This window comes from Ptychodera flava, chromosome 12 (assembly GCF_041260155.1).
Source record: "Ptychodera flava strain L36383 chromosome 12, AS_Pfla_20210202, whole genome shotgun sequence".
Classification (NCBI taxonomy): Eukaryota; Metazoa; Hemichordata; class Enteropneusta; family Ptychoderidae; genus Ptychodera; species Ptychodera flava.
Window position 1 is genome coordinate 2,288,816 of NC_091939.1, and position 14,174 is coordinate 2,302,989.

At 35.4% G+C, this 14,174-nt stretch overlaps 1 protein-coding gene across 1 annotated transcript; it reads left to right on the top strand.

Moving 5' to 3' along the window:
• The first annotated feature begins 1,194 nt into the window (after positions 1-1,194).
• On the top strand, positions 1,195-11,989 carry LOC139144689 (ABC transporter B family member 1-like). The gene is given in 12 exon segments (XM_070715414.1): positions 1,195-1,700; positions 2,403-2,532; positions 2,985-3,218; positions 3,863-3,998; positions 5,503-5,802; positions 6,676-6,905; positions 7,538-7,664; positions 8,066-8,199; positions 10,071-10,176; positions 10,179-10,240; positions 11,142-11,264; positions 11,590-11,989. Coding segments are annotated over 11 exon segments (1,713 nt in total). The 5' UTR covers positions 1,195-1,700; positions 2,403-2,493; the 3' UTR covers positions 11,812-11,989.
• Positions 11,990-14,174: the final 2,185 nt, after the last annotated feature.

The window sequence follows — 14,174 nt, forward strand, 5'->3', positions numbered from 1 at the left end:
TTAACCTTGCGATAGGATCCAATATGGCTGCAGAACTGCCATTTTGTTGGAATTTTGCATGTCTTTGAAGCATAATTCAAAGGTCATTACACCCATTTTGTCCAAACTTGGCACAAAGATCAAGCACTATGGCATACATGTCAATTTTCTTCGTGACATGTTCCAATATGGCTGCCAGATTGTAAATTTTTTTCCAATATCTCTGCCCAATGGTCATTTTTGAATTTTTTCATATCTTTGAGGCTGAATTATATGCAAATATTCCTTAACCAATGTTGTTGAGACTTGGTACAAAGATAAAGTACTATGGCATACATATGCATGTCTACTAATTTTGTGCTATGATCCATATGGTCAAGAGACAGCCATTTGATTTCAATTTTGGTGTGATTTTTTTATGTCTTTGAAACATAAACATAGGTCACTGTCCCTCGATGGACTGATTTTGTTCAAACGTCATACGAAGATAAAATACTATGGCTGCATTCTTGTGCACATTAAATTGTTTCATTATATGATCCGAAATGGCTGATGGCTGATTACAACAACATACCCAATCCCATAGCATTTCGAAAATTCTACCAAACCATGTGTATAGTATGTGCCATCATGACACTAGAGGCAGTGAGGGCATTGTTATGTGTGATGTAATCAAAAGTTCCTTCAATGGTCATTACTGGCAGAGATAGGTCAATTTTATTGAACTTTCCTCAGATTACTTTATTATGCAAGTCACAGGCCTGATGCACCCGTTGCATCAATGTCATTCCACAGCGACCTAGACCACAGCTACCTAGACACCAAGATTATAACAAAATGGACAAGCGGGGACTGTGTCATCAACGATGACTTGTCTTATTTTATCTTGTTTCGAGTAAACTTTTGCAAATACCGATGAAAGTGAAATGATTGATGCTGTGATCCGGGCTATTGAAATGTTGGGCGACTGAGCCACACACTACCGGCTCTATGCTCCTACAATGTAATAGGATTGGTGTCTATCTTGAATGCCTGAAATTTCTGGCCAAATAATGAATACCCAGTAGAGTGATTGATATTCCTATGATACATGTATCCAATGTGTTATCTTCGTATGATTACCCTGGTAATGGTGGTCGAGGGTTTAAGAAGCAACAATATATATATTTTTTTCTCGTCAGTCTTCTAATTTTGTGTAACTTTGATTTATTGCAGGAGGCCATACACACTACATGGAAGATATGATAATTCACTTCAAACTGATGGAGTCAGTCTTTGAGTTGGCATGTCTTGCCTTACTCAAACTCTGTATTCTCTTCTTTGTTTTCATTAAACTGGAAAAACTGGCAATGGAAGAGATTGAGGATCCGTACAATCCTAAACGTAAGAGGAACAAGACCCTGTTACATGTCTTCACTATACTGCTGACTTTTCTGAGTCTGGCCTACACCACAACCAAGGGTGTTCTGGTTCTGGTCAATAAAACCTACAATGAGGTAGACATGCATTCAACATACATTGCTTGTTGCATAGCAGCGTTTGCATTCTCCCTGATTGAGTTCCTGCTTTGTCTGCTCTATCCGGTGTTCTTGAGGAAGTTGAAGGTCTTCCGAATCAAACACCAGCTCAACGACGAGGGAGAGGAGGTGGTGGAAGGGGAGAATGGTCAGCCAAAGAAGAAGAAAGCAAACCTTGGAAGAGTCTTGTCCTTGGTCAAACCTGTAAGTCCATCAGTACTGATAATTGAAATTTCTCAAAAACTGTATCACATCTTTAATTTGTAAAACATCTGACATATTCACAACTCTGCTATTTTGTCATCTTATGCAAGAGTGGAAGCTATGCATATCATGTGTACCTATTCAAATATATACTGAAACCTGTCTAAACAAAACCCTGTCTAAACTGGAAACCTGTCTAAACTAGACCCTTTTCCCAGTCCCATTCCGATAGAACTCTATGTTACAAGGACCTCTACAAACCAAACACCTCTCCAAACCTAGCAATTTTGTCAGTTCCTGAACAGTTCGGTTTAGACAGGTTTCATGTGCAATTATAAAAGAACCCATGGCATATTCACAATTCATTGCACAAGAATCAAATTTTTCATTAGCACTACCAATATTGCAGTCTGGAAAATGCACTTGAAGCTACCCATGTACTTGTACTTGGACTTGATTGCCAATTTACCGTGTTTATCTTCTTTACTTTGTATGGTAAAATGTATGATTTTGGTGCTATGGTCCAGTGATCTCCCCAGGATTTTCTGATAGAGTGGCGGCTAATTTGCATAACAATAAATGTAATTGTTATGGTAATGAGTTTCTATTGTTTACCAAAAATTATAGAGTGGCGGCCACCACTCTATAATAGCTCTGGGGAGAACACTGTGGTCTGTTCATAATTGTTTTCTCACCTCACAGGAAATTGTTTATATAAGTATTGGAATGTTTGCCCTGGTTATTTCAAGTGCTTCAAGCATGGTTGCTCCTCTGTATTTTGGTTTTGTTATCAATGCAGCATCCAAAAAGGCATCAGAAGGAGGTACAATGGGTAGGTACATGCGTTATTTCCTGTTCTTTAAGAGCTGCCTTCTCAACAGACAGTAATATAATTCATAATAAAAAATCATTATCTATAAAAAAGAAAAAATATTTTTAGTATGAAAGTTGACCCATTTGATATCATTTTACCCATATTTGGATATTTGAAAGTTTGGCCGTACATGTACTGGGGTAGCACATGATGAAATAAGGTGATGATATCCGAGGGCCAAAGTAGCGGTTTGAGGATTTTTTGGCCATTAATTACCTTCTCAAAACCATCAGTGAATTCAATGTGTTGATGTGTTGCATTAATGCAAACAATAAATTTTCCGTGTTGTTGATTTATTATTGATTTATCCTTAGCAAAGTAAATAATAGACAAAACACATTCAGTATAGTTGATTACTCCAAATATTCCACAATGACTTACATATCTTGCCCATTATTTCAAATTTGCAGCGGCTGTCAACAAACAGTTGTGATCTTATTCTTATTGGTGTCGTTGGAGCCATAGCAGCGTTAGTCAGGTCATGGCTTTTCACATTGGCCGGCATCAGAGTGGTGTGTCGTATACGTAAGGATCTTTTCAAGGCAATCATCCGACAGGAAGTGGGATTTTTTGACACCAACAGAACAGGAGAGTTGACCAATAGGCTGTCATCCGATACCCAAGTGATACAAAATGCTTTGACTGTGAGTGTTATTGTTTTTACTGATGTCCAGGCTGGAGGGTTATAATAAACAGAGCCCACGTAACTTTGCAGTAAAATAGATGTATTTTTACGCTGATACTGTTTCCTTCCTAAAATGATGGTGCATTTGAAAAGATAGATACTTCTTGTTGTGCAGTTGTTCCTATGATTTCATCATCTCCGTTTTATCAAATTGTCGACAAAAATGTGCCAGTGAAAATTGAAATGTTTTATTTGACACCTAAGTGTAAATTTTGACAAAAAGAATGGAAATTCTAGTAATATAAATGCAAATTTAGTGATAATCTAAAATAAGTATATTGCATATTAATGATGTGTATGATGTCAGTTATGTAATGTGTGTTCATTTTAAGTGAGAAGCTTGAAATTTTGGGCAGCTGTTTTTGTCATCTATTTTCCTGTTAAAAATATTCCTTATTCATAGCCACTTATAATTTTTACAAATTTTGAACTCGCCATGATATCCTCATAATTTACTTGTGCTTATACTACATGCCATCATTGTAGCTGGAGCACAGAATGCTGAACATAATCTCTGATCAACAATTGATTTGATCATTGGAATATCTTTATTATTGATCAATAATTTCAATGATATTGTATTTTTTTTCATTTGCATTCCAGGTCAACATTTCTATGTTAGTCAGATACATACTACAGATCATTGGATCCCTGGCTATCATGTTCAAACTGAGTCCATCCTTGACTGGCGTTTTATTGTCATGTGTACCGATCCTTGCCATAGGAGCTGTTCAGTATGGTAAGTGTACCGGCAGTAGTAGTAGTAGTAGTAGTAGTAGTAGTAGTAGTAATAATAGTTTATGTAGTGCCTGATACCCAGTGACGCTTGCAGTTCACAGAAAGTTCGTTGAAATAGATGAGTTTTCAATCTGGATTTGAAGATATCAATGTTGGAAGCTGTTCGAATGTTGTTTGGAAGATTGTTCCACAGTGAAGGAGTTGAATATGAAAATGAACGATCACCATATGATTTCAATCTTGTCTTAGGTATACTGAGAAGTTGTTTGTTGCCATGGATATTGCCAAGTTTTAACAAGTTTCTGGATGGGGAAAAATTTTGCACCCCAACCGCCTGTTATTGTTTTCTTTAAAAAGTCAGACTTTGTCAGATGTTTTGTGTTTTACTTTAAGGTGGAGCTGCATGTTGCCAACACAGTTTTTTTCAAAGCAATATTTCTCATCAAAGATGACAAGGAAATACCCTCATACTATATATTTTCAAAAAGCAGAGACTCTTAAGTTTAGTATGGTAGCAGTAGTTTACTCAAAGGATGAAGTGGGTGTATATTTGGGGTAAAAAACCTCAATTTTGGTATTAATGATAAAAATTAATTTTGGTCAAGAACTTGACACTATTTTCTGAAATGTAATATTTCACTTGAAAGAAGAGTATTTGTAGAAAAAAACAGCTATTTTATTTTGCATTATCTATCCTCATTCTAAAATGGCAAGGGTTGAAAGACTGACACTCAAAAAAGTGATTAAAAACATGATTAGCAGAATTAAAATGCCTCTTATCCAAAATGCAAAATCTCTATTGCCAAACAAAATAGTTGTTTTTTAATGTATCATTTAAAGAACATAATGTGAAAATTTCAGAAAATTTGACCCAGCCAGAGTGAAGTTAAATTCTTTGGAAATCTTGAAATTGGGAGGAAAGAGAAGCCAGGAAATCAGATGATTTGCATACATTGTAATTTGGATAAAATAATACTTTTTATCAAGCAACTTACAACTGCTTGACAAGCTAAAAGTTGAACCTAACCGATATTTTTATCTTGGGTTTAATAACAAGTTAATTTGAATTGAATGAATATTTGCAAAAACGTAATTTTGCAGCAAAATGCACTTTGTTAGGTGCAGTGCCCCTTAAAGGAACTCAAGCAAGTTGAACAATAATTGGTGACTTGCAGTTAAGATTGCGTAGGGGTTGCAGAAGTCAGTGTGTGTTGTAAATGTTAACTTTGCAAGATGGCTGTATGTAGTAGCAGATTGATACATGTTCATGCTCATTTCACCCATCTACTTGTGTTTCAACATTTGGTTAAACACATTTTTATGAAATCATAGGTACATATTTGTGGCCGTCCCATACATCAAACATTACCGTAACTGCTATGTACATTGATGTGTAGATGCAACCAGAAGAGTAGATACAGAAATGTGTCTGTAAACATGTATGTATAGAATACCTAATTATCTGTCTGTCAATCACCTTGTCTATTGATATTTGTATCTCATAGGCAAGTTCATACAAAGGGTACAGAAGAAATTTCAGGATGAGCTAGCTGCTGCTGGTACTACTGCTGAAGAAAACATATCCAACATTCGAACTGTTCGTTCATTCTGTGGGGAGGGCAAGGCCAACAGCCTCTATGGCAAAGACATTGATAAGAGTTACACCGAGGGAAAGAAACTGGCTGGGGCTCAGGGTTTATTCAATGGTCTGATTGGTGTGGTATCCCAGGGGGCTATTGCCTTGGTCTTGTGGTACGGTGCAAAATTGGTCTTTGAAGAACATATCACAGTTGGCACACTGACATGTGAGTTGACAGTCCATGATGTCTTTGAGCTGTTTCTATTATGAACAATACTTGCTCTGTATTTTCTTCTCATGAGCTGTGACGATGCAAAATCCCAATTACTCGGTTAGAATACATTCTTATCTATTTCTTAGAAAGCTTCCGGTGTTATCTGTAGCTTTACCATGATTCAAGCATAGCTCAAAGTCTGTGACTAATTATTACATATTCATCTGTCACCAGTGTCCTTGTCTGAAAACTGTTATCCAATAATGCTCAAACATAATGGTAGATTCATAAAGATGACCTTTATATTTAGCTTTATTTCACATTATTATGAAATTAACATTTTACTGTTTTTAGATATTGTATATGCCTCCAAAGTGGTTACACGTATTACTAATTGCTCTGGAAATGAACGACTTCATCAAGATGTGTAAATATTGCTGTAAATTTTCCTTTGTTTCACATTTATTGTTTAATTTTGTCAAATGAAAGATCTCCCTTATAGAAGTCACATGTCTACTTGCTGTCAGAACAAAGATCTCCCTCACACAAGCCATGTTGCCTTCCAATTTTATTTGAAGATGTCTGGGAATGACATGCAAAACATTTACTCAAATTATGGTCAAAATTCCTGTTTTCACCGTTAAAGGAGGAATTTTTCACATAAATTTTGGTGAAAAATCACTGCACAAACATCTTATCTGATTGCTGATATATGATGTAGGTACATTGGATTGTCACCTTAATAGAAGTAAAATTCCACATTATTTGTAAAATATCATCACCAAAAAAATCAGCATACAGTTGAAAAATCTATATTCCTCATAGGAAGTTATTCCGTTTGTTTATCATGTGTTGAATCAGAAAATATTCTTTTATTTTTTGTAGCATTTATGTTGTACACACTGAATGTGGCCATGGCGTTTGCGTTCCTGTCTTCACTGTACGGGGATTTTATGAAAGCCGTGGGAGCATCCGAGAGGATGTTTGAACTAATGGACAGAACTCCAGAAGTTAAGAATGATGAAGGTTTGGTGCTTGACCAGTTTCCCTGCGACATGGAATTTGAACAAGTCAGTTTTACGTATCCTTCAAGACCAGAATCTAAAGTGATCAAGGTCAGTAATATTTACATCCAGAAATGGTGATGTAATGTTCATATTTTTGTTGTTATTAACAATGATGATGATAGTGATGATGTGAAAGTTTATTTATTTATCATTCACTTTAATTCAGACTTGTTAAAAACCGTCCATGGGACAAAGAATTACAAAACAGACAAAAAAGATAACCATGCTACAATACAGGACAATATTAAAATAAACACTAAAAAGCAATGAAAATCTAAACCATGCAGTATAAAAGCTGTCTCCAGTGATATTGCCGTCCAAAATAACAAGCATCGTGATATAATGATAATGATAGTTTTTAATAATGATTATGATGATGACAATGATAATGATAGTTTTTAATAATGATTATGATGATGACAATGATGATGACAAAGATATTGCAATGATGATAATAAGTATGGCACAAATAACCATGGTAATGTTGTCATCACAAAAATAGAAGAATTTCACTTTTATAAGTATTTCATGTTCTGCTATCTATTTTGCAATCTATGGTTCAAGTGAATTAGCAGGATTGCTTAAATATAACAGTGTTTGAAATACAAAGGAATGACCCACTTTTAAGCCATCAAAAGCAAACTCTGTCCAACTCATATCGTTTTGATTTTTGTCTTCAGGATGTGAGTTTTGCAATGAAAGCTGGCAGTGTAGTAGCACTGGTTGGTCCATCTGGAGGTGGTAAATCCACCATTGTTAGCCTGATTGAGAGATTCTACGTACCAGATGGAGGTGCAATCAAACTAGGTGAGTTACTGATCTTTGATACTCACCAGCAAGTGAAATACTGTACGCTTTTATTTTGTGAGATGCATACTATTAAGCACAAGGTTCCCGAAAGAAAGACAAATGTTTTACATTTTCACTCTTAGAATGGAATCAAGCAATCTTTAAGCAGAAGAAGACATCTTAGAAATAGCTTCAAAAGTGCATGCAGTTCAGTAAATGGATTTAGGACCTGGAAGAATAATTAAATAGATCCTTCTACTTTAGTCAATTTGGATATTTTGTTTGATGTAGTAAATATATGCTTCCCTGCTTAAATATGGGGTTCAAGTGAATTGAAGAAGCACCAAAAAAGTGTCCATATTCCACCATGGTACCAATTCATGCAATGATGTTACTCTCTCAATGTATATCCTTTGAAGGAGTCCATGACATGAAGGAGCTTGATCCGTCTTGGTTCCGGAGGAGGATGTCCCTGGTTGGACAAGAACCAGTTTTGTTTGCATGTTCCATAAAAGACAATATCACATACGGCAAAGATGCTACAGATGAAGAGGTAAACACTTCTCAATGAATAACATTTCCTTGCTGAACTTTCCAAGTGAAAAACCATGAGCAATGTATTCTCTGAGAAGAATTTCTAATCCTTATTTCATTATTATTTACATATATTAAGCAGCTGCTGTAGCTCACATTGATTTTAGTATTAGGGTGGCCAAGCCATTTTTTTCACTTGTTTATACACACAGTTTAAATGGATTTTTAGCAAGAATGGGGTAAAAGAAGAAAAATATAAAAAAAATTATGCAAATAGCTGTATCCAATCAAAAGTTATGAATTTTTAAAGCAATAAAAGTGTCATTTTTTCGCGGACAATTTTCGGCAAATTTTAAAATTATTTCAATGAATGCCGATTCCTTCAAGTTTGGCAACCCATAATTTTTTATTTACTTCACATGGAATCATTAAACTATGTGTCTTGTGCACAGATTTACCCAATATTACGGAAAAATCAAGATTTGACTGATGCACAGTCTTGGATTTTGAAACTGTGAGTGTTGAAAATTGAAAATATTTTGTCTGACTTAGTCAAAATTGCGGCGGCACCGTACCATCGAAAATGGATGGATTTTTATGTTTTTATGAATTTTGAATTCACATAACTTAAAAACTAGAGCTCACAATACAATGAAATTTTGTCACAATGTTATTTAATAACACTCAATTCTAACAAATCAATTTAAACTGCCAATTGTCTTTAATGCAGTTCATTTTCAGCCATGAAATTGTAAGAAATAGCTGTCCCTAACTTCAGCCTCAGGCAGGCTGTCAATGGTGTGTCAGTGTGACTGCCTTCCGCCGCCATCTTGAGTCACACTGTACTGAGGTCTATGAATGAACACGATTTTGTTTTTAAAATTCGTACTTGTGCTCGTGGACAGATTTTCGTCATATTTCACAGAAATGTTGGAATGATGTTTAAAAAGAGCATGCTACAAGTTTTATGGCCAAAATATGTATCTAAATGGGAAAAATCTACACCGAATTTACCGTACTCACTTTACCTCGTGTTTGCTGGCTAAAATTCCCAGAATATAACAAAAACTCACCACTACATGTAAATGGGATGGTCTGCCACTTCCTGGCCAAGTTTCACAGTTCTATGACAGCGTGCACAGGGCCCGAAAGCAGTTCCGTTGCGAAATAGGTATTGACTGGATTCAGAAGTGCGTGCCATGAGCGGCGACCGCTCGAGCGCTGTGGCCGGTCAGTACAAAGTGGCATTTTTGGAGAGGAAAAACACTATTTTTCTATCGTTTTTTCTTCAGTTTTTTAATGAAACCTGCCTCATACATCGATTTTAATTGGAAATATCCATTTTTTCAGTAACTGAGCTACTTATTTTCAGAAAAAATGGCGTTTAAAATTTCACGAAAATCAAATTTCACTTTCAGTGTGCGTGAGTTGCGTATAATGTCGCAACATTTTAGCTTAACTTGGCCACCCTATAGTATTCTAACAAACAACTGGTGGGTTGACAGTTCAGTAATGTGCTCAGCATATACGGTAGAAGTTTAGGCACTTTTTACCAATTATAGATAGAGTTTGTTGTTAATTGTAAACTGAAGAATTACCATTATATTTCAGCCTTAGAAAACATGCTGGTCTGAGACAATTCAGGGAATAAAATTTTCAAATATGGTGACAATCTTTCTGAAAATTAGTGCAACCACAGGCAAGGAAGAATAATTAGCACTAGAGATATGCAATTTTCAAGGTGAATGATTAAGTGAATTATTAATGAACCACAATTTCATGCTCAGTGAAATAAGATACAAATGAACAAATGTCTAGTGATTAAAAAATGCTTGACAATGCAAGTCACTGGTTTATCATTACCTCCATTGTATGCCATTTATTTTCCAGGTTGAGGCAGCAGCCAGGCAAGCTAATGCTCATGAATTCATATCATCTTTTGAAGAAGGATACAATACATTGGTTGGAGAGAGAGGCGTCAGACTTTCAGGGGGACAGAACAGAGAATTGCAATAGCCAGAGCGTTGATCATGGATCCTAATATCCTATTACTGGATGAGGTGAGTAGTCATGTGATTGGTCACAGTGACCTTTGACTGAACATTCAGTCATTCATTTGGATAGCAAGCGCTTTGATCATAAATCTTAAGGTAGTTCAACGCCTCGAAAGTGGAAGACTTTAACTTTTGCTCAAAATTTCCTTGACAAATCTTTCAACCATTCTCTTTCAAAATTAAGAATAAAAATCAGGGGTCACTGTGCCAATTTTGATGCTCGAGAAACAAATAACCCAAGATTTACTGATATTTAAAATTCAAAATGGCTGCCATCCATGTGATAACACTATAGAGGAAATTAAAATTTTCGAACTTTGAAAAACTAAGCTGGTGAAAAGTATTCTTACTCCAAGAGCTTTATAATGAATCCCACAAGTGGTATATCAAAAAAGAATTGTAAAAGTCTGAGAGTCCGAATGTCTGTCCCCGAGGCGCGTTCTACCTTAACCCTTTCAGGTCTAAACAATGTAGGTGTAGCGCTAGTAAGTTACCTGAAAGAAAAATCCTGAAAGGGATAGTATTCTGCTACTTGATGAGGTGATCAGTCATGTGAGTGGTCACGGTGACCTACTGACCTGACATTGACTTTCAAACATTGATTTTGATTTTGTTGTGTGTCAGAAAAGTTTGACTGAAAAAAGATCTCATGTGGCCTTAATAAAACCCATCTATGAGTCAAAATGTAATTTTGGGTCCATCAGTTTTGAGACTCATTATCATCTTTGTCATTTCTGAATGTTTAGGCTTCAGATGACTGTGTCACTTTGTGAAACATGAATTGCTGATTAGATAAGTCAGTGTTAAAATCTTTGTCAGTCTGCTGTATAATATTTGTACTGTGAATAGAGGTTGTGCTGAACCATCCTGATGTAACATTTACTCTTTAACTTGTTTGTTGCTACAGGCAACCAGCGCATTGGATGCAGAGAGTGAACATCTTGTCCAGGAAGCTATAGACAGAGCCATGAAAGGAAGAACTGTCTTAGTGATTGCTCACAGATTGTCCACTGTCAGAAATGCATCACAGGTCCAGCACTATCTTTTTATTGTTTACTTTTCTCAAAAAAAAAATTAAAAAATAACAATATCAGGTACTTGATTCTTTGTAAATGAAGATCAACAAACAAAACATTTATTACTTTGTTTATTTACTTATTTATTGATTCATTTAATATATGTCTTGTTTATTTATTGGTAGTTGGTTGTATACTTTTGTCTATACTGTGTATCACTTCCTGCCTTCACATACTCCTGTCTGTAAAAACAGTATGCCACAGAGATTTTTATGAAAGACTTTAATCATGTGCAGATGCAATGAAGCAACGCTGATATCTCTATGTTATCTTCACTAGGTGATTGTGATCAACAAAGGTGTGGTTGCTGAGAGAGGAACTCACGATGAACTGATACATAAAGGTGGAGTCTACAAGAAGCTTGTCTTACGTCAACTCAGTGCTGGCGCCCTGACCAAAGCGGATGTTCATGTCAATGTGGCTGGTGATGATGTACAAAACACAGACACTCTGCTTGAAGAAGATGAAGAAGAAAATGATTCGGAAGAATTGGATAGTTAATCTTGAACTCTAGTCTCATGATTGAAATTACATGCAAAGTCATGACCACATGGTCATAATAAATATATGATTGTAAAATATTTACCCCAGAGTAAATTTAAATTGAAAAAAAGAAATCATTCCTGTTGAGAAGACATCAATATTTGCATAACAGGACAGTTGCCAGTGTTGTTCTTTGATATGATTGGCTGGTGACATGTTACAGCTGTGAAGTAACACCTAAATTGCAACATACCAACAATTTCAACTGCATTTTCTTCAGTATGATTGGTCCATTACTTGTCACAGCTGTGAGGTGATTGCCAAATGTGGTCATGCACATGCAAGTGTAATCTTGACATTGTCAGTGCCTTTGTAGCTAATATGTAGGTCATCTTACAATGCTTCTTTGATTGGCAGATGAACAGGAGTAGATTTTGTACGTATTTAAATATTTTTTGACCCTTGCATCTGATGTTTCTGGAATCAAAATCTTCTCTTTGATAACTTCATCCAGGTAAGTCCCTGCCTCGAATTTTTCTAACATTTTGTCCAAAACTAAGATAGTATCTAAAGAAGAAGGAACGCAAGTATTTTTCAAAAGATTCTTTAACAGGTATGTCATCGATACATTTGTAGACCTGTCATTGATACACACTTGTAGACCTGTCATTGATACACACTTAACACTTGGCTGTGATGATTCTGATCTCTGACTGTGTTCTCTATCAAATTGCTATTTAGTGTAACACACAACATAACCTATGACTATAAGAACAAAGTGTTTGGGCAATAGTTTCAATCTCATACCTCTGATGTCAATAGTAAGTGTCAACTTTGTACAAAGTAATATTTAGGTGACTGACATTGATCAAGTGCAATGTGAAGTGACACAATTTACAAGTTCTTCTTGTGATGATCTTTTGATCACGTTTTCTACAGATTGATCTCAGTATTAATTGTCTACACTGTGAGCAGATCTTTTAAGCCTTCATGGAAAAACTTGCGTACACTTGACATGTTTGCATGTTTGTACCATTGAACATTTCTTATGACCTGTGCTTTGCATTTTGAAAATGCAATATGATTTATTTCTTTTTTTAAACATTTTAATGCATCTTTCATGTACATTTTGTGGTCTAATTGTAGATGTACATTATAACATCAATTTTACTTGAGTATAAATAATACCAGGTTTGATGGGAGCAATTCTTTGAATTCTTTGCAACTATCTGTGTTTGCTATAATTTCATAACCCAATTGATATCAGCTACTTTTTATAACATGAAACATGAAAATTAGGATGTTTTCTGAATTTTGTTTTATGAATCACACTGTTAATGAGAATATCCTGACTGTAATGGTCTTAGTCTACAGTACATGCAGTCTGATAACGAGAATATATGGACTTGTGGTCTTAGTGTACAGTACATGCAGTCTGATAATGAGAATATACAGACTTGTGGTCTTAGTCTACAGTACATGCAGTCTGATAATGAGAATATATGGACTTGTGGTCTTAGTCTACAGTACATGCAGTCTGATAATGAGAATATACCGACTTGTGGTCTTAGTCTACAATACGTGTGGCCTGATAATGAGATTATATGGACCGCATACCTTTCCAGTACCAACATTGGTGCAGTCTCAATGTTTACAGGTGTAAAAATTACCACATTTACTGTGATACAGGTGTGTCAGAGGAGTGTTGTTTTTAGCTACTATAGACTATAGTCTATAGAAGCTATTGGGATGGGTATCCGTCCGGCGTCCGTCGTCAGTCTGTATGTATGTATGTATGTATGTATGTATGTATGTATGTATGTATGTCCGTTTGTGAGGCGTCCGTCCACTCAAATATCTTGAGAACCGCAGTACTTACTGATTCGATATTTGTTGTGTAGATTAAAAATATGATTTTGAGAAACTATTTTTTTAATTTTTTGATATTGTTGAAAATAGGCAAATTAATGCCAAAAAAGGTGTTTTTGATAAAAAATCTTCTTCTTCATAACCGCTGGTCAGACAGCTTTGTTATTTGGTATACAGGTCCCTAGGGGTAACCCAACTTAGATTTGTTCAAATTGTGATGAATATGCAAATGTGTATTTGTAAGGAATTTTTTTGTCATTTTTTGTCAAAATTTACTTGCATTGTATGTAATTCTTGTACTGTATAAACCCTATCAATTCACCCAGAAAAAAATAATTAATATGATTTTAAATAATTGAATTAATTAGGAAATCATCAAAGCCAAAATAATTTTTATGTAGAATTATCAGAAAGTTCAACCTTTTTGACAGTTCATAGTGAAATGCTTACCATCTTGGAGGATTAAAACATGTAAAGGCAACTTTCCTGAATCCCAACTTTGACATATCTGA